Genomic DNA, 23,927 nt, shown 5'->3' on the forward strand with positions numbered 1-23,927 from the left:
TGTCTCGCGCGTGCGGGCGTTGCGCAGCTGCCAAGAGGGTGGAAGACCGCGTTCAAGTCGACGCGCTCGTCGCTTGCAGGAGGAGTTCCGCGAGCTGCGGGAGAAGATGGCACACCACTATGGCAGCGCTGAAAACGGCGAGGCGGCTACTGACCTCACGGTTGGCCACCTCTACGCCGCGCAGTACCAAGACCGTTGGCACCGGGTGGAGCTCGTCTGGAGGCAGGACGGCAAGGTGAAGTCGGCGGAATCGCACTCTTAACAAAAAAGCTCGTAAAAGGGTAGTAACGGCAGTATTTACTAACTCCTTACGGAGTTTACTACCCCCAAGAATGGTACGTAGGTCCTGCCACTAAGTGTGGAACCGAGACCGTCCACTTAGTAACTCCTGCTGGTTTGATACTAACATTCGCTGAAGTAACAAAATTCTATGAAATATTGAATATGATAACTACAGCTCTTTTTCCACACCAATCACGATTAAAAAGTTTTTGCAAATCCACAAGCTGTATTGTATATGCTCACATTAAAATGCATAATTCTAAAATTATCGCTACAATATTTGATTTTTACGACAAGCCCATAGACTCTCTCAGGGGACCTTCCGCTGCTGGCTATAAAAGCAAGAGCAGATGTATTTTTAAGGTAACAAAATTATACTCTCTCTCCTCGTGCATCCCGGTAGCTTTCTTGCTCAATTCATTTGTTGAGTGTCCACGTGTGATATGTGCGTGATTAATGTGTCCATGTCGCGCTGCGCACTCCGTGGATCCACATTGCTGCGCGTATCTTTTTACTAGGTTATGCTGGACCAGCTAGTAAAAGCAACTAAGTACCTAGTCAATACTGGGACAAGTAAATGGTTAGTGTTCTGTTAGTAAGTGCGCCGACCTTTTCTTAAGAGTGCGGGATAGAGAAAGCGAACACATTTATCGAGCTTTTAAAGTGGGTCCTGTAGCACTTTGGGAGTGGTTCCTTGCACATTGGAGCACATGTGACGTCCTGGCTGCCTGCGAACTCTCGACCAGCCCAAAATGTGCTGCCAGAGAGTAGCTGGACAAAAGGATCTCCGATTTATTTCTAAAAAAGAGGGCGGGGGTATAAAGGAGGGGTGGATTTTCTGAGAAGTCACACTCTTCGATTATGTGTTCGAGTGGTCCTGGGGTGTACAAAATATACATTCGACAGCGTACTGATCCAGGAGCGTGAGGTGTAATTTTGTTGGTAGGGGGCAAGAGCGAGATAGAATGAGGCGAAGGACTGTTCGTTGCTCTCTAGAGATATGCTGGGGTGAGGTACAGGGAGGGCCCCTTTCTAGCCAATAGCGCTGCGTGATTTCCCTGAAATGTGATATGCGGGGTGGGGGGAGTGCGCAGGCTTGTTGGTGGGCAAACTGGTTGGATTACATAACTGCGTGAGCGGGTGTCCACACTAATTTCATTTTTTTTAATTTGGTGTTTGGTTTTGTCGCAATCTAAGGGTCGATGAAGAAATCCAACCCGACTGCAGTAGCTCCGGTATCGTCACGCTAATCGGTGACGGTTTGTGCCGGCGTCTGTGTGAGGGACAGAGAAATAGCCATCGCGCCTTCTGCAATGTCTGCGACCTTTGCGCTCACAGGGAGGCTGTTCCTGGTTGATGTGCTCGTTGTGTATGGCTTGCCAGTGTCTTTGCGGAACTTCGTGTTGGGTGTTCGGGCTCTCGCTGCTCTTCTGGCCTCGTGATGGGAGGAGGTTGTGTTTCTGGCCTCGTGATGCGAGGAGTCTCTGTCTGTTCAGTGTGTAATTGTAAAATGACTCCAAGGGTCTGGTATTTGCACTTGCGGGATCGCGGTGAAGGTCGTCCACCCTCTTGAGGAGACGGGTCTGGCCTTTTCGCTCGATAGATGGGCTTCGATTAATTCTGCTGTGTCGTGTAGGCCCATCCTGAGGATCTTTGACTGTGGACGCGTGCATGCGCAGTTTTATTGCATGTTTTACTGATGTCGCTCTTCATTAAGACGTACAGGGGGATGCAAGTTGTCTTCAGAATGACGAATGCCTCGATCAAGCGTACGTTATCTGCTTCTTTCATACACCTCTTCCTGGCAGACACCTTCTTAAACACGTGCATAATTTATGGGTGGTTTTCTTCAGTTTTGATGGGATATGTCGCGCTTGGTGTCTGCTTGTAGGTGAAATCCGAAGATTTTGGTGCTGGAACTGGGAATGAGCGCGCGTTCCTCTACTGGCATTTCGACCTCTTATTTGATGCTCCTTTTGTCTTTGGGATGGATGACGAGGAGTTCTAACTTCTGTGAACTACACTGGAGGCCACAGGTCTTGGCGTATTAGTTTATGGTGTCTGTTTCCCTCTGACGAGTGCTGAATTTCACAGAGGGAGCCGTTTCTCCTCCTGAGGGTAATATTGCCGCGAACCATGCATTGGGTTTGTTTATTTGTGTTTTGTTTTTACCGCCCGGCTGCGCCGGTCTGTGTTATCTCCGTGCCAAGGGAAGCGCGTGTTCCATTCTTTCTTTCTGTGCCGCATGTGTTATCTGTTCAGATAGGGAGAGCATTCCGATCTAACGTGAACATCCCGGAATAATCTTCTTGCATCTACAATGTTCTCGATGCGAATCGACGGTTCCAGAACCACGCGCGCCGAAAGATAAAAAGCCTGCAGAGCAGACGCCGGGGCATTCGATTCTGCGACGCTCGCCGACGCACGTACGTCACTTTGTTGACCACTGCTTCGCCGCCTCTGTATTCTTTTTCAGTTGTTAGGGAGCACAAGTTCGCTCCAATAAACTTGTTTCTTTTCCAAACAACTGCTTCGTCCTTGGCTACGTGACATCTGGTCGAGGTGCGGGGTACGCACCCTTCATGCCCACTACAACCTCTGGAAGCCGCCAAGCCAGTCCAACAAGAGCCAGCCTCCGCGTGCAAGATTTACCACCCGAGTTCGGTCTACTACCGGAGAAGACGAAGAAGAAAAACGTCGCAACCAGCACCATGCTCAACCAAGCCAATCCTCCTGTCGTTCTGCAGCAGCCACGGGAACCGCCATCATTCCGAGGAGCCCCCGCAGAAGACCCAGAAGAATGGTTGGAGAAACTGAAGCGCGTCCGGAAATTCAACAGGTGGGACCACGCAGAAACGTTCCGGCACGTTTTCTTTTACTTAGAAGATTCGGCTCGCACTTGGTTCGAGAACCACGAGAGCTCCTTGACAAACTGGGCTCAGTTCAAAAGCGAGTTCACTAAGACCTTCACTACCGTCGTGCGGAAAGAAAGAGCCGCCCTTTTGTTGGAAACGCGCACGCAACACCCCAATGAAGGCGTCTTGATCTTCGTTGAGGAGATGAAGCAGCTATTTCGCCGCGCGGATCCCGAAATGACGGAAGAAAAGAAGTTGCGCTTCTTAATGCGCGGAGTGAAGGAGGAACTGTTTGCCGGACTTGTCCGAAATCCGCCCAAAACCGTCGCCGAATTCGTGACCGAAGCCAGCACCATTGAGAAAGCCCTCGAAATGCGTGCTAAGCAGCATGACCGCAACTTTGTTGGCGCGGCCAATGCGAACGACTTTGGCAGCACGCGGATCCCGGCCGACAGCCTACGCGAGACTATCCGCGCAATAGTGAGAGAGGAGCTGCGGAAACTTCTCCCAACGCCGCCGCAGGCCCAAGTCGCTTCTCTCACCGACGTCATTAGAGAAGTGCAACAAGCGTTGGGAACTTCTACGCCATCCGAGGTACCCCGAGAGCCACAAGCTATGACATACTCCGCGGCTGTTCGTCGACCCCGCCCTGCTCCAACACGCCGTCAAGAGGCCCCGCCGTACCGCCGCCCACTGTCACCCGCCCGACCCCCGGTAGCCCGAAACCAGACGCCGAGGAAGACGGACGTATGGCGAACTCCCGATAACCGTCCTCTGTGCTACCACTGCGGAGAGGCCGACCACATTTACCGTCGCTGCCCATACAAGAGACTCGGACTGCGTGGTTTCTCCGTCGACGCACCTCGCCCTCTCCCTGGCCAACGACCACGTGAGATCGACGAGTATCTATCTGAAACCAGCCGTGGCCCAGCGCGTTTCAACCGTTCGCCGTCGCCCTACCCATACCAATCGCCGAACCGCCGTAGCAACGCTGACTTCGCCCGTGGAAGGTCCCCCAGCCCACGCGGGGGAAACTAAAAGCAGCAACTTCTGGAGGTGAAGTTACTCTACGGCGAAAAACCGGAAACCCTCCAACGACGCAAGGACGCGCCGAAGACAGTGATTCACGACATGCCCTCATCCCGACGACCCGACCTAACCCTGATGAGACTCCCGAACACGACGACAGCTATACGCCGCGACGCTTACCCGACCTGACCGAGACGTCCGCTGAGAAGACATGGACAACGACGACGCACAGTGCGCGACCGTCAACACGCACAAGCCGAGATGCGACGCCCCGACGCACCCGGAACTCGAGGAAGGCGGCATCCGACGTCAAGGTGTCCCTCGACGGTTTTGATGTAGTCGCCCTCGTAGACACGGGAGCCGACTACTCCGTAATGAGCGGACCATTTGCGTCTAAGCTGAAGAAAGTTATGACCAGATGGGACGGTCCGCACATACGCACAGCAGGAGCCCACATCGTGACGCCAAGTGGAACGTGCACATCGCGCGTCACCATAGACGGCACGACGTACCCTGCAGTGTTCGTCGTTTTGCCCAACTGCTCCCGCGACGTAATTCTCGGAATGGACTTTTTGACAGACAACGGCGCAATAATCGATCTCCAGACGAAGTCGATAACTTCTTCCTCCGACCACTCCATGACGCCGGAATCGAACCCCGAACACCGTGCAGCTGTAAGGATCGCCGATGATCACGTCACCCTGCCACCCCGCGCAAGCTTGATGATCACCGTCTACTGTGAAGGTGCTGCTCCCGACGTCGACGCTATCGTGGAGAGTGACCGAAGGTTGCTTCTTGACCGCGGTGTGTCTGTCGCAAGAGGCATTGCGCGGTTTAAGCATCGCAAATCCCACGTTTTGGTCACCAATTTCACCGAGGAGTACCAGCATTTAAACAAGGGCGCTGCAATTGCGTTCGTCGAAGAAACGCAACTAGCAAGTGACGTGATAGCAGTCGCCGACTTTGAACGCGCACCCGACGATCCCTTCAAGCTTCCGCACCCCTTCGACGTGAATCCGGCGCTACCGCAAGAAGAAAGGAACAAGTTATTGGCTTTGCTGCGTCGCTACAGCGAGTGTTTTTCGTCGAACTCAAAGTTACGTCAAACACCTCTGGCGAAGCACCGGATAATAACCGAGGATGGAGCCCGACCTACCCGACAGTCACCGTACCGCGTCTCTTCCCACGAGCGCGAAGCCATCCGGACTCAAGTCGACGACATGCTCAACGACGACATTATACAGCCATCGAAAAGTCCGTGGGCTGCGCCGGTCGTACTCGTGAAGAAAAAAGACGGCACACTGAGGTTCTGCGTTGACTACCGGCGATTGAACAAGATCACCAAAAAGGACGTGTACCCTCTGCCACGAATCGACGACGCCCTCGACCACCTCTGCCATGCGAGGTACTTCTCATCGATGGACCTGAAGACCGGCTACTGGCAAATTGAAGTGGACGAGAGAGATCGAGAGAAGACTGCATTCATAACCCCGGACGGCCTATACGAGTTCAAGGTAATGCCGTTTGGGCTATGCACGGCACCAGCAACGTTCCAAAGAGTCATGGACACTGTGCTAGCTGGCCTGAAGTGGCACACCTGCCTCGTATACCTCGACGACGTTGTGGTATTCTCCCGGACTTTCGACGAACACCTCGCAAGGTTGCAGTCAGTACTCGAGGCCATCCGTACGTCGGGGTTAACGCTGAAGCCTGAAAAGTGCCGCTTCGCGTACGAGGAACTGAAGTTTTTGGGCCATGTCGTCAACGCCGCGGGAGTCCTGCCTGACCCGGCGAAAACTTCAGCCATAGCGAACTTCCCAAGGCCGAAAGATAAGAAGGGCGTGCGCAGATTTCTTGGACTGTGCGCATACTACCGGCGCTTCGTCGCAAACTTCGCACGCATTGCAGAGCCGCTCACGCGCTTGACGAAAGATAGCACCGCTTTCAGCTGGGAAGACGACCAAGAAAAGGCATTCTGCGAGCTGCAAAAACACCTTCAAAGCCCTCCCGTGCTCGCTCATTTCGACGACAACGCCGAAACGGAAATACACACGGACGCCAGTGATATAGGCTTGGGTGCCGTCCTTGTCCAAAAACAAAGCGGGTGCGAAAACGTAATCGCCTATGCCAGCCGTGGTCTGTCGAAGGAGGAGAAAAACTACTCTGCCTCCGAAAAAGAGTGCCTGGCTATTATATGGGCCATTTCAAAATTTCGCCCATACGTGTATGGCAGACCGTTCAAGGTTGTAACAGACCACCATGCGCTGTGTTGGCTCGCCAATTTGAAGGACCCCTCTGGCCGTCTTGGGCGGTGGAGTTTGCGCCTGCAAGAGTTCGACATTACAATCGTCTACAAATCCGGCAGGAAACACTCCGACGCCGACTGCCTGTCCCGCGCCCCTGTCGACCCACCACCACAAGACTCCGATGAAGACAGTGCGTTCTTCGGGGTTGTTACGGAGAGCGACCTAGCCGCCCAGCAGCGTGCCGACCCCGACTTGCGAGTAATGATCGACTACCTCGAAGGACGTAACGTCGCCGTGCCTAGAGCGTTCAAGCGTAACTTACCAGCATTCAGCCTCAGAAACTCCGTCCTCGTGAAGAAGAATTTCAGCCCCGGAACAAGAACGAATTATCTACTTGTCATCCCCGCAGACCTTCGTGACGAAATTTTGGAAGTGTCCCACGACGACCCGTCTTCCGGACATCTCGGCACAGCTCGCACTATTGCAAAAATTAAGGCGAAGTACTTCTGGCCCCGCCTTACATCCGACGTCACCCACTACGTTCGGAGTTGCCGGGACTGCCAGCGACGAAAAACGCCGCCGACAAGACGTGCCGGACTTCTACAACCGATCGCCGTCCCGCGGAGGCCCTTTCAACAAATTGGAATGGACCTTCTAGGCCCGTTCCCGACGTCACGATCGGAGAACAAGTGGATTGTCGTAGCGACAGACTACATGACGCGCTACGCAGAGACCGCCGCTCTTCCGCGGGGGACTGCACAAGAAGTCGCCAAGTTCTTTATAAACCAAGTTGTGCTGCGACATGGAGCCCCTGAAGTCCTAATCACGGACCGCGGAACGGCCTTTACCGCGGAGCTGATGCAAGGAATCTTACGCTACAGCAACGCGGATCACCGAAGAACGACGGCGTACCACCCCCAAACGAACGGACTAACAGAACGTCTGAACAAGACAATTGCGGATATGCTGTCCATGTACGTCGACGTTGAACATAAGACTTGGGACGAAGTCCTCCCGTATGTCACGTTTGCGTACAATACAGCGACGCAGGAAACTACGCAGATGACACCGTTCGAGCTTGTCTACGGAAGACGACCGACTACGATGCTCGACGCCATGCTTCCGCATGTAGAAGACGACGACCTCAACGCCGACGTCCAAGGATACCTTCAACGTGCGGAGGAGGCCCGCCAGCTTGCTCGAGTTCGTATAAGGGACCAGCAGCTGGTGGATGCCGGCCGCTACAACCTCCGACGCCGAGACGCCGAGTACCAACCAGGGGATCGTGTGTGGGTTTGGACTCCCATCCGACGACGCGGACTGAGCGAGAAACTTCTGCGACGGTATTTCGGACCCTACCAGATTCTGCGACGTGTTGGCCAACTTACCTACGAAGTGATCCCCGATGGTGACTCCGGCACATCACGACGACGTACGCGGCCCGAAGTCGTCCACGTGGTTCGCTTAAAACCTTTCTACGAACGATGACGAACTTTTATTTTCATTTTCGGACTGTCGCTTATGTTAGCATCGGGTCGATGCACTCTTAGAGGGGGGGGGGGGTAATGCCGCGAACCATGCATTGGGTTTGTTTATTTGTGTTTTGCTTTTACCGCCCGGCTGCGCCGGTCTGTGTTATCTCCGTGCCAAGGGAAGCGCGTGTTCCATTCTTTCTTTCTGTGCCGCATGTGTTATCTGTTCAGATAGGGAAAGCATTCCGATCTAACGTGAACATCCCGGAATAATCTTCTTGCATCTACAATGTTCTCGATGCGAATCGACGGTTCCAGAACCACGCGCGCCGAAAGATAAAAAGCCTGCAGAGCAGACGCCGGGGCATTCGATTCTGCGACGCTCGCCGACGCACGTACGTCACTTTGTTGACCACTGCTTCGCCGCCTCTGTATTCTTTTTCAGTTGTTAGGGGAGCACAAGTTCGCTCCAATAAACTTGTTTCTTTTCCAAACAACTGCTTCGTCCTTGGCTACGTGACAATATCGTCGTCGTAAAAAGCACACCTAAGGTTATCTATGATATCGAGTCTTCTGGGAATGTCCCGGAAGGCGACGTTGGATGATAACGGTGACGGCACAGATCATTGGGGAGTGCCTCTATATCCCCCATGGGATCGGATGAGGCGTCTCCTCTCCTGATTGTGGAGTGTGGTCGGAGACGAAATTGCGGATGTATTCGTACGTCCGTGGTTCGCATTCTGTCCTGTTGAGGTATTCTGAGGATAGTTACATGAGTCACATTGTACCGTATGCCCTTGAGATCCAGGGACAGATCACCCCGATTCCGAGTCAAGAGATCCAACGAATCAGAAGATCCAACACGTCAAAACAAGGTCCAATATTGGACCTCTTGACTCGTTGGACCTCTTGACTCACCGTGGACATCTTTACCCGTTGGACCTTTTGACTCCTTGTGGATCTTGACTCGACTTTCACGTGACTATTGGTCCTCTTGACTCATTGCACCTCTTGACCAGAAGCAATCGTCCCTAGAGGATGGGCGCGTGGATTGTTTGAGTACCTCTTTGTTAAGTAGCAGCAGTACGTCTCAGCTTCCTAGATGTCTACAGAATCCAAACATTGTCGTGGGCCTTTGCTGCGTGTGTTCTAAATGTTCCTGAAGGTGGTTGAAGACAATCCTCTTTCTGACTTCCCCAACAGAGGAGCTGAGGGATATTGGCTTTATGTTGTCACTGTGGGGAGATTTCCCCGGTTTCAGTATGAGTCTTATCTCGGCTGTTTTCCATTGAAGGGGGAGCTGTCCTGCCTCCGAAACAGTGTTGAGGTGTTCCAAGAAATTCAGTAAGGAGTGGTCTCTGAAGTTACTTAACGGTCTGTATGTAATGAAGTCCGGTCCGCCTATTCACAAACCATATCCCGCAGGGGATCAAGCCGACCACCCCCCCCCAAGCAGCGACGCTTCACCGTGGCGTCCCTTCCTCTATGTGCGCGACTTCATGCGACGTGGATTTTGTTTTTCCTCGTTTCGGCTGCTTTGTGAGCGGCTGATGGTTTCGCTCCGTGAGCGAGGCTGGCCTGCGGCGCTGGGGAGACTGACGCACACGTGGTAGAAGTTAACCTTTTGGCACCTGAGCCCCTCAGCTTTCCGCGCACCTTCAAGTTGACGCTGACCTCCCATCGTGTTCCTAGATAAGCGCTGGGCTCGGTGTTCTAAGAGCTCGCGTGCGTATGGACGCTTTCACGTACATGTGGCTATTTTATACGTTGGGGAAAGCAAACACTCACTAAAGTGAAGACAAAAATTTGTTTTTGTCTTTCGTGGTCGCGCTGCTTCGCGACGGTCGGTAATTTCGCTCCGTGGGCGAGCCTGGCGTACGCGCTGGGAAGCTGAAGCACCAAGTAAACCGCTGTATACCTGTTCTTTCTTCTCGCTCTCCGCGCTCTCTTGCACGCCTGCAGACGCTCGTCTCCCATCCTGTTCCTATGCTAGCGCTCGGCGCGGTGCTCTAAGTACGCGCGCTAATATCCGCTTTCGGACGCTTTTGCACGTATATGTGCTTATTGTTTACGTTTCGGAAAGCAACCACTCATTAAAGTGAAGACAAAAATGTTTTTTTTTTTGGTCTAGGGTGGTGCTTTGGACTCTGTTCAGAAGTGCAGAACGTTTGCTCTCATTCGGTCGAAAGCACACGCGTACGTCGCTTGCTCATCCGCTGCGAACATTCGCCATACTCGTCTGTGTATCGCACTGGCACAGAACTGCCCATCGCAAGATTCGTTTTCATAATTGTGTGCGCTACGCCCGTCCACCACGCATTCACGCGATTGTCGCACAGCTTATAACTTCTGCTTCATGGATGAGCACGAGCAGCCACTAGAGGTCGTCAGAGATGACCTCGCATCAACAGATCACGAGTCTGTGTTCCGCGCGAACCTACCTGACGAAGCAGCAGTCAACGTCTTCATGGACACGTACAGCGGGTACTGGGTAACTGGATTGTGCAAAAGATCCAGAAACGTAGACATCCAGATCCAGATCGGCTCGGTGATCCAGAAACGTAGAGAAAGGTACGTTTTTCGATACGAAGCGTTGTACATAGTACCTGAAGCGGCGTTTTGAAACTTGGGTTGAGCTATGTATATTTTTATTCTTGCTATTTCTTAATTATACATTTTAATTATTTTTTTTGCGTGTGTGTCGCTTACAGTTAAGGCGCAAACTCTGCCGCAATGCGCTAGCATTAGGACATACACCACAGAAATCTATATGTGGTAGATAAAAACTGCTTCGTAGGAAACCGACACAAACTGCTCATCCGTCCCCATAAGTGGATCTCGAAAAGTGACATTTTTTGCCGCTATTTGGACTCCCAGGTCACTAGCCTAACAATAGTGCGCCCTAGAGCTAACTGTTTTTTTACAGAGTTTTATCTATGCCGCGACTACCCTGATCTCATGCTCATACGGAGCTACTCATTAGTCCCATCGAAAAGAATATACGTATCTTATGCAGCGACATCTGTGTGCATGAAGCAGAAACTGCTAAATATACATAATCGACATTGACAACAGTGCAAAACGCAGAGAGCGAGAAGCAAGAATAGGTATATGCAAAAGTTTACTTTGTGCTTCAGCTTCCCAGCGCGTACGCCAGGATCGCGCACGGAGCGATACCATCAACCGCCGCGAAGCAGCGCGACCACAAAAGACCAAAACAAATTTTTGTCTTCACTTTAATGAGTGTTTGCTTCCCGGGACGTATATAATAGCCACATGTGCATGAAAATGTCCATCCGAGCGCTCGCGATTAGAGCACCGAGCCGAGGGTTCTATCTCGCTACGGCGGACACTCGCGTTACGGAGAAAAGTGCATTACGGCTGAGCGTCGCAACGTGGCGGAGAGGCTCACTATATAGTATACGGCGAAAAGGGCGTTACGGCTGAACATCGCAACATAGCGGAATGAGGACCGTTTCAGGCGTTCAGCCGTTCAAATGATCTGCCACTAGTTTGATACAGCTGAACATCGCAACACAGCGGAAGGGGGACCATTTCAGCCATTCAAATGATCTGCGACTAGTTTCATACAACATTGTCGCAGTTGTGCGTTACAGGCAAGAGCCTATATGCTGACGCGTCTTTCCCGCATTTTCATTGTTTTCGGGCACTTGTCTTATTTTTTGCGTGTTTCGTAGTTTATTTTTTACAGCTAAAGGTGGTGGTACGGCTAAATGTGCATCGCGGCTGAAAGTTGCTGTAACAAATCACAAGAGCCCACCGGAAAAGTAGAAGAAACAAAGAACAGCAAACCGAACCTCTAAGACAAAACCCGAAACCCGAGCCAAACCGAGGTGCACCAGCGGGGGCGGAGCCAGACAGGGAGACAGCCTCTCCCTCACCTCGATTGCCCACTGCGGCGGCCGCTCAAAATGCGAAATGCCCGTGTGGTTGATATTTCGGTGCACGGCAAATACCCCTGGGTGCTCAAAAGTAATCCGGAGCTGTCGGTACGGCGTACCTCATAGCCCATGTGTAGCTTCGGCGCGTTACAACCCAAAATCAATCAAGTCAAAGCTTGTACGTAGTACCCCTGTCACACGGGCACTTTCAATCGCGGATGAGTCGATTTGGATTGAGCTCAATCCGGATCGGGGGCTGCTACACGGCAGTTTCAATCGCGATCGAGCCCGATCCCACTCGAACTGAGTCCTGGTTTCTCGAGCGAGATTGAAGTTTCCAAGCGCAATCTGACGGAAGCGGCGATACCCTCGTCACCGCTGAGTAATGGCACAGAAGGTGACAATTTTAAATAACGCCACAAATTGTATCAAATAACTTTACTCAAGTAAGCGTGCTGTAATATTTATGTAGTTACGTATAACTACGACACTGCAAATTTACCAGTCGCCGGCCACGAAGTTCATTTTTAGTGCCACCTGTCGTACATGAGTGCAACCGGTGCAACTTCCCGATCGGGATCGAAACGTGCCGTGTAGCAGCAGCAGTGCGTCGAGCGCGCTCGAAGAGTCAATCGCGCTCCGCTTAAATCCGGAGTTAAAGTGCCCCGGTGACAGGGGCAGTGAGGCTACCGCTGCGCCAATCGCGCCAAACTGCGCCAAAGTGCTCTGGCTGCTACATCCTGCTACATTTCCTCTAAATTTGGCGCTTCTGCGCCCAACCTGCGCCAAAGGGTGTACGTCCCCCTTTCAGAAACGAAACTAACTACTTGAGGTTCCCCATTGAAAGCGACATCGCGGTGTACCTGTTTTCAGGACGCGATCCGAGCCAAGCCAAGGCAAACTGGCCGTTGTTGCGAATCTTGCGATAACGGCGATGATGCGTTTTGCGGCTGGCGCCCCGTAGGCGTTGTGAAATCTCCCCCTCTATAGAGGGGTAGATGGGGAGATTAACAGTCTCCCCATCTCACGGAATTAAGTCTCGGGTATACCCGAGACTGTTAATTCCGTGCAGTGCGCTCCGCACCTATTGGGCGCGCGAGACCGGCTGCCGCCGTCGCGACCGTCCGCCTCGCGGTCTTCGGGCCGCGATATGCGTCGTGATGTGCGTGCCGTACCCGTGAAGCTCGCCAACAACGTCAGGCTTCGTGAAATTGCCGCACTCGCTCGCCAACGCGCCCCGACAGCGTACGCGTCGACCGGGGGCCTGCGGAGTTGTGCTGGTAGAAAAGTAGGCAAGAGATGAGGACGCAGGAGTTGTAGTTACAGTGGAATCTCGATTATATGATTCTGGGTGATACGAATTTCTGATTAGTCCCGGCGAAAATGCACTGTTTGAAATGGGAAGAATTTCGGCTCTTACGAACGAACCTGCAGTGCCCGGCGGATAAGAACGAGTCGGCGAGGCACCCGACTGCCGATCGAGCAAGCTACGGCAACGTACGGGCTCTCTGCCCTCTTTGTCGCTGTTTCTCCAGGAACGGTCAAGCTGTTTTCTGCTCGCGAAAACGCGCCGCGCACTCCGCAGGCACGCTGACGCCGCCGCGAAACCACCCGCACGCTGCGCGGGGCGCGGCCGGGCGCGGCATCATGGCTGCGGTTTCGGTCGCGAAGTGGTGCGGGACGCTCAAAAGACCGCTTCTAATCGCTCTTTAAAATGCCGCTCAAAGCACACGCGAAGTTTCTTGTGCGGTAAATGAGCTAATAATGTGAGCGAAAACGGTGCTATAAAAATCATCCGCGCCGCTAGTGAAAGCGCCCATGAAATATCTGTCGGGGTGCTAAGCATAAACATCTCCGCCGGAGCCGCCGGAGCCAGCCGGCTGTCTCGGGGGCTTTGTAACTGCCGCCATGAGGCGCACGCCTTCCAATTGGCGCAATTCGTAAGGCTCCTCCCACTGCCACGCGCGTCGCGCGTAATTTTCTGACCGCGGGCGCCGACGCGCACGAATCGCGCGCAAAAACGCTCCTGTAGTGAGTGAGCTTGGGCAGCGCGAGTGCGGAGATGAGTCCAGAAAGGACCGCTTGGCGACATGGAGGTTTAAAAAAAGCAGAAAAACTTCACGGATTTCATCACGCGAAAGTAAAAGAAATAATCGAAAACTTGTTTTAGTGCTTAATTTTTTGGTCTGTGTTGTTCACACGAATTTCGGATGATACGAATATTTTTCGCGGTGCCGCGAAATTCATATCATCGAGATTTTACTGTAAACAGATGAGAATTTACAAAGTGTAGGGGGGAGAAAATAGTATGCAAGGGCAGGAAACGGTGACATAGTTCGGGCCGCGCACCGGCAAGCAAGTACGGCAATTTCACGACGCCTGACGTTTCCGAGCTTAACGAGTACGGCACGCATATGACGACGCCCGTCTTATATTTCACGTAGAGTTCATAGAGGCATAGAATTCACATACGTGGAAATTGAAGGTGAAATGCGTGCATGTGGCCTCGCAGGGAATTAACATAGTCTCGGAATTACGAAGGGTGGGGGGGGACTAATGGGCTACCTGCGGCAAACTTGTCGTGAAGGGGCAAGATTCAGCCTGCTGCATGTTGGTTGCCAGATATGGCTTCCCGCTGCCTTTGTTAACATAGCGCTGCTATCGGTGGCTTGTCGTTTTAGACCCTTACAGTGGCAGCACTGACGCTGCTAAATAGTGACTCATGTGCAACACGGGGAGGAGCGTGATGTTCAAGTATGCAGTCAAAGCCGTGGCGCTACTGATGTAGCCTTCCCACGATAGCCTTCCAATAGTGCTCGATTTTACACAGCATGTTCGTTGTGATGAGCAATTTTTAGTTTGTTCATAGTAAATCTTCTATTGTGTAAAAATGAGAGCTTGTTTTTTTTTTTTTTTTAATTTTTGTTGTGCGGACTGCCGAAAAAAGTTCAATGCAGACATTCTTCAGGAGACTGATGAAAATGGGGACAAAATGTCCATGTTCTGAGTTCTTTTAATTTTTATTATCCTTGAAGGGTGTGCTTTTAGCGATTATCTATCTCATGAATGCAATACGTGTCTTAAAATTGCTTATATCAACACATGCTCCGAAAGCTGGTTTTGCTGCTCCGAAACGCATTTTTGCCTGCTCCAAAAGCTGCTCCAAAGCGGCCTAAGCCGGTAGAATCACTGCAGGGGTATAAAATGTAAAAAATCTAACTGGACAGTCAGAAAAAGTTTCCTCCAATTTCTGCATTTCTACTTCTTTAAGCGCACGGTGTTTATTGATGGAAGATTACCAATTCTTGCCCTACTATTCCCAATGGCTTACTTAATTGGAACTAAAGAGAAACAACTGAGTTACAAAGTTAGTCCACGTACTGCTGGTTGGTTCGTTTTCATCCCTCTCCGCCTCTTTCCATCTGAACATGTCACGGATTTTCAGCCCACAACCTTTCAATTTCTGGCTAAGGACACCTGTTCTTTTTATTTTTCAGTGATATCTGTATTCATGGTGCAGTCGCCAGCGTACGCCTAGTCAGAACAGGGCTTGCTACGATTCTCCCTCCTTTCCCTTGAAGCCGCGAAAGTTTCACTGTAGGGTGGTCGTTGCTTCAACTCGTTGAGTGCGCAGCCTCATCTTGGGATAGGGAATTATTAGTAGTTGATAACTTGCCATCCAAACCTGGCCTATTATGGGGTGTCGTCCTTTTGGCTGCACACTGTGGGAGGACTGCCGGGAGTACTCCCAGATGCCCTGGCCCGGAATCGAATTCGCGTGCTGGTGAACAGAGGCGTTCAGCGTTCACTGCAGGTGAAACCTTTCAAGACACGTACTATCGCGCTCACTATGGTCTGCAACGCTCATAAGTATTCAGGAGATTATATCGTCAAAACAATGAATACTGGCATAAACGTTAGTATAAACCTTGATTCATTAGGACGTTGTCCTTCTAATGCGTACTTGATCCGTGCCCCGCGTACCAGACGAGGGTTGTGTAAACCGGTAAATACTAATGAGCGTCGCAGGTAATAGTGATCGTGACAGTACATACTTGTGGATTAGAACTCAGCACCAAAAATTTCAGCATACCAACTTTGCCTAGACAACCACGTGACTTTGCCAAGAATCTGGTCATTAAAGATGATGGTATCTGTGATGTACGATTACAAGCTATTATTACGCCGATGTGACGTGATCTGCGTGGAAGTACGTGCACTGCTTAAACCTAATTTTTTGTATTTCAATCCTAGACGTGCTGTACAGACTGTAGGCTCCGTCTGATTGTCCGCCACGAAGACAACCAAATATAATATATTTCCTGTAATGTATACACCAGTGCCTGGTCACGCACACGCGGGCCCTCCTTAGGCCTAAAAATAAATGACCGGGTCCGGGCCGGGCCAGGGCTTTTGACAACTGGCCCGGGACGGACCCGGGCCAGGCTCATTTATGGATGCCCGGGCCTTAAAATCAGGTCCGTGCAGGGCTGTAAGGCTTACACAAGAATCACCTGAGCTAACAGTGGAGCGTGAGGACACTGGCTAATCGGTATTCCGTGATGGTCACAACGCAAAAACCGACCATGGCTCGAGAGTGGAGAGACGGTTATGTGTTGTCCCAGGTCATGGTCGATCTCACATACCGTGACGTTTTTTTTAAATGTATATTGAACGGCGTGTCTTTTCATGTGAACCTAGTTGAACGTCGTTGGTTTTTTTATTGCCCCTCAATTTGCCCATGGTTCGTATGTGGGCTGTGAACGTATGAAGACATTATTTTAAGTGCGAATGCACTTCTTAAGCGAGCCTGAATCGTCCGCCGCCGTCGTCCGCATAGCAACAGCTGCGGGTGCGCGCGCTCCTCGTCTTCCCTAGCAACGGGGGGAGATGGGCGCGCGCTACTCTCCTCCTCCTCTCTCCGCTCAGTGACTGCGGGTGTTGGGCGCCTCCTCTCCACTTCGGGCGGGAGAGCTCTCGCTCGCGTAGCGGGCGCTCCGCATTCCGACGCGTGAGCGCGCTCGTGTAGCGGCCGCGTGGCGCGGGAGGGTATTAGTCGAGCGCGCGCCGTCGTCGAGAGCGGTCGCTGGTCCTGCATCTCGATAACGATGATGGCGGTCCGGGCAACGGTACCAGCAATAACGAGTGAAATATCTTTCTTTGTAGTTGTGTGCGTGTGTGTAATCTCTCGACTACTCATTAAGATCACGATATCCACCGTAATCGCGCAATAAACAACCGTGCATTCGCACTTACACACTCTCCCCCTCGGGGAAGTGCGAGGGAATTTTTTTCAATCGATCGTATTTGTGAGGGTACAGTTCCATGTCGGGTGAGTTAACCCCGTGCTTCCTGACTTCGGCTTGTGTCGTAGGCGGACTGCTACTTCGTTGACGAAGGCTTCACGTCAACGTTGGATGAAGAGGATCTGATGCGCCTGGCGGATGACTTTGCGGCACTACGCATGCAGGTAGGTGCACATAGCCTGCACTTGCAGTCTAGCATGTTCGGTAGCTAGGCGCTCGCCCATCTTGGCATAACTACAAAGAATTTGGCGGGCCAGGGTGGCAACTTTTCAGATGGAGGTGACGAGGGGCAATGTCCGTGTGTAGATTTTGGCACACGTTAAGGATGGCAAGGTGTTCAAAATTATTCCGGACTCCTCTCTCAGCCCAGGTGTAGCTTCGGCATGTTTGATGCCCCAAGATTTGATCAAAGCCCCAAAGTTTATTAATAAAAACGACATCGGTGAGACAAAGGAAAGGTGTAATATACATTGTGAGGTGCTAAGGTAGGCATCCACGGCTTATCTGTGCAGACTGAGATGGGCCATTTTTTGAAAGCATACTGGAGAGATGGGTGAGCATTTTCGAAAACTAGTCACGTCCAGGTTTAGTGTGCCTTCCACGTCTGGATAATATCTAAAGAGAGTAAAAAAAGAGGGGGGTGCGAACATTTGAATAGTATAACTGCGAATGATTCAGTTCGAATACCCAGTGTTAGATTTTAAAACTGAGCAGTCAGTTTTTTTCCTCTGTGTTCTCTTTTCTCAAACCTCAGTGCAGGCCTGCGAGCCTAATCTATGGAATTGAATTGCACTAAGTGTCTTCGCGAAAATTATTGACCCCAAGACCATTTTCCTTCAACGTCGTACGCGCACACCGTACGGCCGCACCAACTTTCTCTTAGGTGAATAAACGTGACCTCGCATTGAACGCCACCTGCAAGCAAAGGTCGGAACCTCCATACCCAGAAGGGAGGCAATGGTGGCTACCCGAAAGCGTCATTGTCAATTAACTGCTCAAAGCGGGGTTTTTGACCCGTGATCCCTCATTGTCGGCGCAAAGCGCATTCGGTTTGGCGTGACAGGTGTGGCTGCAGTGGCTGCTCTTGAAGCGCTGTGCTAAGCGAAGGATGCTGATGATCCCTCTCTCCCTTTTCCTTGGCAGGCAGAGCCGTGCCAGCTTGATGGCCTGGTGCAGCATGCCGGGAGCGAGGCCGCCCTTGAGATACTCAAAGATGTCCTCCTCGGAAAATCTCTCCTCGCCAAACGCGTCGGCAGGTCAGGGTGCTGTCCCTTTGGCATACGAGGCGGGCTGGCTTCTAACATTTGCACAATAATTTTGCCAGTCATTGCGTTGTGATTAAGAAATGTGACCCCTTGCGTAAAGGTGTTTGAACCTACTGGCACACACTAAGTTTAATTCTACCTAGGCTAAGTTTACATGCGGTTGTTGGTCGCTTTATTATGTCATGGTCTTTGTTACGTCAAAGAAGCTATACTGAGGTTTAACCCTAGGCATTTTTGCGGCAGGATTCATGCGGATGCTTGAAAACCCTGGAATTCGGGAAAGCCTTGAACGTACCCGCCGCGGTGGCTCAGTGGCTAAGGCGTTGCGCTGCTGAGCACGAGGTCGCGGGTTCGATTCCCGGCCGCGGCGGCCGCTTTTCTGATGGAGGCGAAAAGCAAAAACGCCCGTGTGTACGAGATTTCGACGCACGATAAAGATCCCCAGGTGGTCAAAATTAATCCGGAGCCCTCCACTACGGCGCGCCTCATCGCCTGCGTTGCGTCGGCGCGTTAAACCCCACAATCAATCAATCGAAAGCCTTGAACGTCCTGGAATTTCTAGAGACCCTTGAAAATCCTTGAATTTCAAGAATTTTGCTTTTCAATGAGCATAAAAGCAACATGGCGCTACGTAAGGACTGCGGGAGGATTTACGCTTGGTTGATCTTCTTTAGTGAATAAAGGTTTGCATTTGGTAACACACTTAGTGCTTATTTCAAGGGGTGTGCGAATGCTACTCGAATTGTACCTCCGCGAATAATTCGATTCGCGAATTGGATATTACTATTCGATTTTTCGAATAGTCGAGTGGAGTTTTTGAACTTCCCTGGCTTTGCGAAAACGAGAGCTGCCGGCGCCCGCTAACGCACTGCCGCTACACCGTCTGTCCGGCAAGTTTCATCCAAATCGCGCTTTCGACGAGCGCGCGTTGCAGAGGCCGTAAATTTTATCCCGCTCCACGGAGTAACCTGCGATTGCGTCGAAATATTTTTCTTCCTTGCCGTCGCCGTCGGCTCTGGACGCCATTTTGAATTAATTCTATGACCGGATGTTTGCATGTTAGTGCAGCTTCATGTAAAGACCACACCCGTTTTCACGGCGCTTCCGTTAATTTCAAATCAAAAGTGGTTCTGGCTGTTGGTGTAATGCAGTTGGTGTATAGTTACTGCGTGTTTGCTTGCTTTTTAAATCACAGTGGTACAGTGTTCTAGAAGGTAAGGTGTGTCGCGCGGGGGAAAAAAATCTGCATAAATTCAGAGAAAAATCTATTGATGCGTAGCATTTTATGCCGCTCGTCATGAGTGTGAGCTTTTACAAAATTTGGTTTTTCTAAATCCTGTCCGACCAATTATCTCCATTTACGCTATTACAACTATTACAGGTGGCACTTTTGCCAAATCTGCGTTATTGTGGAAATGCCATGCGGTATACCTTTTGCCATTTTGCTTCATTATTTCACATTTTTCTTTTTTAGTTCAAAATTTCATTCCACCAATTATTTCCATCTACGCTGTTATAACGACTACACTTGGAACTTTCGGGAAACCTGCATTCTTGTAGAAAAGCAGGGTTTTGCACGGTTAGCTATTTTCCGTAATTTCTGATATTTTTCTCATTCTTTTAGTGTTTCAAAAGTTTTTGTACCAATTATCTATTTCACGCTAATATAAAGATTAGGGGTGGAACTCTCGCAAAACCTGCATTATTGTAGAAATGCAGGTCGTATTTGCCGTATTCTTTCCTATTTTTGTTATTTGTTTTCAAAATTTCGTTCGACTAGTTATATCCATTTACGCTATTACGACTACAGGTGGAACTTTCTCGAATCTGCATTATTGCGAAAATGCAGGGCGTTACAACGTTCGCCAATTTCCGGAATTATTTTATATTTTTCTTAAATATAATTTTTCAAAACTTTGTTCGACCAATTATCTCCATTTACGCTATTATAACGATTACAGGTGGAACTTTCGCGCTATGTGCCCTATTCTGGAAATGCCACGCGTTATACGTTTTGATGTTTTCCGTATTTTTACTATTCTTATTTTTTTGTTTTTTTTTTAAACTGCGTTCGGCCAATTATCTTCCTTTGCGTTATAACGATTACATTTGGAATTTTCCCGAAATCTGCCTTATTGTGGGAATGAAAGGCGTTATACACGGTTCGCCAGTTTTCGTAATTATTTTATATTCGTCTTTTTTATTATTTTTCAAAATTTCGCGCGACCAGTTATCTGTATATACGCCATTACAGCGCTTACAGGTGGAACTTCCGCGATATCTGAATTTTTGTGGAAATGCAGGGCGTTACACGGTTCTGGCTGTGGGTGTACTCTGCAACGAATGCTACGTCGCATTAAAACAATGCAGAGCGAGGGTCTCTTTTGCGACGAAAAAATTGTGTGGAGCGCAGGCGTTCCACAGAGAACTCCCGTTGCAGCCAGCGCCACATATAGGCTTTTTTAAAATCAAACTAAACAGTTATTTGACGGTTTTTATAAAGTATTATATCACGAAATAAAGAGAGAAGACTATTTACGTTAACAGAGGGGGATTGATTCAACAAACAAAGCTTGTTCAACCAACTGGTAAGCAGCGGGGCCGCAAGGAGCGCTGCTTACAACAGGAGTTTCCCAGCAGAAATTTTCATCGCAAAAGAGACCCCCTAATCAGTTACAAATGACACAACTCGCTCTTCTATAGTTCACCTCACAAGCTAGCTGCAGCACTGTGGAGGCTACATTGTTGTCCCCCTCAGGGCGCCTAACTCACCGCGAAGGAAGCGACAAAAGGCGCCGGGGCCGTGGGGTGCCACTTGCCGAGAGGCGAGAAGGGAGTGTCCTTTCAGGACCCTCTTCACGGCGGATTAGGCGCCCTCAGTGGGCGCACTATTGATAACAATGTAGCCTCCACAGTGCTGCAGCTAGCTTGTGAGATGAACTATAGTACACTGGAACAGTGGGTAACTCAGACTTGTCCACGGCGGCTGTAGTGCGAGCTTTCCTTCCATCACATATTATTCACGCTTCGCGCTACCCATGTGCTTCTGAAGAAGTGCCTCATCGTGGTCCGTGATTGTGGTCGTGCCGTGTTTTCGTGTTTTCATGCCTGCAAAGTGCTCGGTTCTGAGTTGCGAGGTGCTGTGTAGTGGTTGCCTATGATTGGAGTACAGCAACTCCAGAGCAATCAAAAATGTATCGCGCCTGTCCGGATTCCTGGAGTACCCCCGATACGAGTTGAAAAGTGTGTTTGTTCTCCGAGTTAGAGAAGACCGTCGCGTCTCTTAACCATGTGAAGTAGCGTCTGCTTTTGCGCAAGAACCTTTGAAAAGGGTATGCTGACGGGCCAGTTGGTACATTCTTAGACTAAGAAAAACAGCGCAAGCGACGGGACGAAGAAAGGTAAGACTAAAACCACAGGAGCTGGTTTAGTCTTCTCACCTTTCTTCTTCGCGTCGTTTGCGCTGTTTTTCTTAGTCTAACCTTTGAAAAATCGAGGCCTGCAAAAATAAAAATGAATATTCGATATTTGATTCGATATTGGGCTTCTCTCCCGAATTCTGTTCGATATTCGATTCGAAAGTTATTATTCGGCATTCGCACACCCTACTTATGTTATTTGTGTAACTACAACCAACGATGATGAGAAATCGTCGAAGGAAATGTCGCTGGAGCCATCGTTTTGATGAAGGTACTTGTTTGAATGCGTGTCTTCTTGTTGAAACATTGGGACCACCAGTGTTAACATTTTCCGCCAATTTTTCATTCTTTGAAGCCTCCATTTTACCCTGAACATCGGTCTTGCTTTTTAATAGACAACGAGGTCCTTAAAAATCCACACAGACAGCTTTGAAAGTCCCTGACTACCCTTAAATTTTTGTCATATAAACCAGCATGAATATAAACCATGTTCCTATTGTGCGTGCGAGGTCTCGGGCTCTAGAATGAGGCGAATGGCTGGTTGGTTGTCTGATAGAAACCTATAATAGGGATTCTAAGAGCATGCTAAATAGATGCGAGGGAAAAGGTTTGGTACGCTTTGCTGATATATCTATCCGTCAAACTTGCAAGGGCTGGGAGAATAATTCTCTGTTCTGGCGGCGCTGACAAATGTAGAGTTTGCCGGTAACCTTATGTGCGTTGCAAGTTACAGACGTCAATGTGGTGACCTTTATGAAAAAAATATTTGGAACATTTCTGTGTTGAATACGCTGGCATTGCACTAGAGTTCGGGGCTGAACAAGTGTCTAAGTCATCCAATTTACGAACGAGGCTCTTATACTGAGTCTTTTCAACAGAATACTGGCCACCCTTCGTGCATACTAGCTGCTGCAGGGGAAGGGTCACGCTTCTTACTTAGGGGATGTTGGGCACCATCCACTTTCAGGTGGAGAGTGCACCCGATCCCGGTGGTGATGTTCGACAGGCGGGGCTCGGAGCTCGTGGACCTGAACAGCGAGATCTTTAAGCGGCTGACTACCAACAGCCTGCCGGAGGAAGGGTGCGCATGTGAAACCTCGCTGCTCTCCGTCTTCGGCAACGGCGACATATCGCTTAGCACCAGCAGGCCGGGCTGGCAGGAATATTTCCTCTTGGAGTGGGACCTCAACAAGTACTGCCAGGTAAGGGTGGTGCACGCTAGAGCCACTAGATAAGATTTCAGAGTATCGGCACTCTTCTGTCATTTTTGCATGCCGCCGACAGCGGCCATTGGTCGAACTGCATCACGTGACATGTTTACCACGGAAGGCCCATGGACGCTGACATTTTGATGCCTCTGTGTTGCCCGCGCTCTTCGATAAGTCGTGATTTTCGGAGCGCAGTGTGGCTGTATGACACGTTGAGAGTGCGTTTTTAAGCCACCAGACAGCGTTGCGATGCCGTGCTGCTCTGTACCGGGCTGTTTTCAACCGGTGAGAAGGAGGAAAACGTCTGCCTCGCTTTTCTCTGGCAAATAACGGCAGTGGCTTAGCGTAGCGTAACCTGTAGCCACTTAAAAAGCGTGGCCTAATTACTGGCTCTAGCGTAACCTAGAGCCACGACATAAGCCACGCTAGCGTAACGGAGCCTAACCCTAGCGTACTGGCGCACTGTCGCAAAATCTTCAAAAAGTAAACACAGCTGTCATGGTTGCCAAAAGGCTCCCGGACCAATTCTACCCGTCAATGTCATCCGCAATAGGACGCATAAAGCTGGCCACACAGGCGTCAGGCACCAAAATGGCTGCCGCCGTGCGTCAGTGTCTTTACTCTTAAACGTAGCTTTTTTAGTGGTTCTAGTGCACGCTATACTGCCCGTGCGTCTTGCTACCCAGTCTTTCGACGCGTGCAGAAACACCCGGCCATGGTGGAGGCGCCCGTCATGGACAAGATGTACGCCTGCCGGGAATACGGAAGCGCCAAATTCTACCACCGCGCCGTGCTTGTGTCGCCAGAAGCGCTGCCCTCGGGGAAGGTGGGTCGCATCGTGTTGCTTCTCGCCGTCTTCCGGCGGATAGCCGTCGGCTCTGGTTTTCGCCAGTCTTATCCCCCAGCTAGGGTGACATTCACGTTTGGTTTTTATAATGCAGTG

General features: G+C 50.5%; 1 protein-coding gene across 2 annotated transcripts in view; it reads left to right on the plus strand.

The window, feature by feature from the left end:
• LOC144167459 (tudor domain-containing protein 7A-like) overlaps nt 1–23,927 on the plus strand; it is a 76,122-nt gene that overhangs the window by 26,573 nt on the left and 25,622 nt on the right. Inside the window, exons 3-7 of one of the 2 annotated variants that reach the window (XM_077696716.1) lie at nt 80–235; nt 17,161–17,256; nt 18,236–18,348; nt 22,744–22,978; nt 23,688–23,810. In XM_077696716.1, the coding sequence (XP_077552842.1) occupies nt 80–235; nt 17,161–17,256; nt 18,236–18,348; nt 22,744–22,978; nt 23,688–23,810 (723 nt within the window). The remainder of the gene's footprint in view (nt 1–79; nt 236–17,160; nt 17,257–18,235; nt 18,349–22,743; nt 22,979–23,687; nt 23,811–23,927) is intronic. The other variant, XM_077696717.1, reaches the window with a different exon arrangement.

This window comes from Haemaphysalis longicornis, unplaced genomic scaffold (genome assembly GCF_048455015.1).
Source record: "Haemaphysalis longicornis isolate Haplotype H1 unplaced genomic scaffold, Haemaphysalis longicornis Haplotype H1 scaffold_2, whole genome shotgun sequence".
In the NCBI taxonomy this organism is placed as follows: domain Eukaryota; kingdom Metazoa; phylum Arthropoda; class Arachnida; order Ixodida; family Ixodidae; genus Haemaphysalis; species Haemaphysalis longicornis.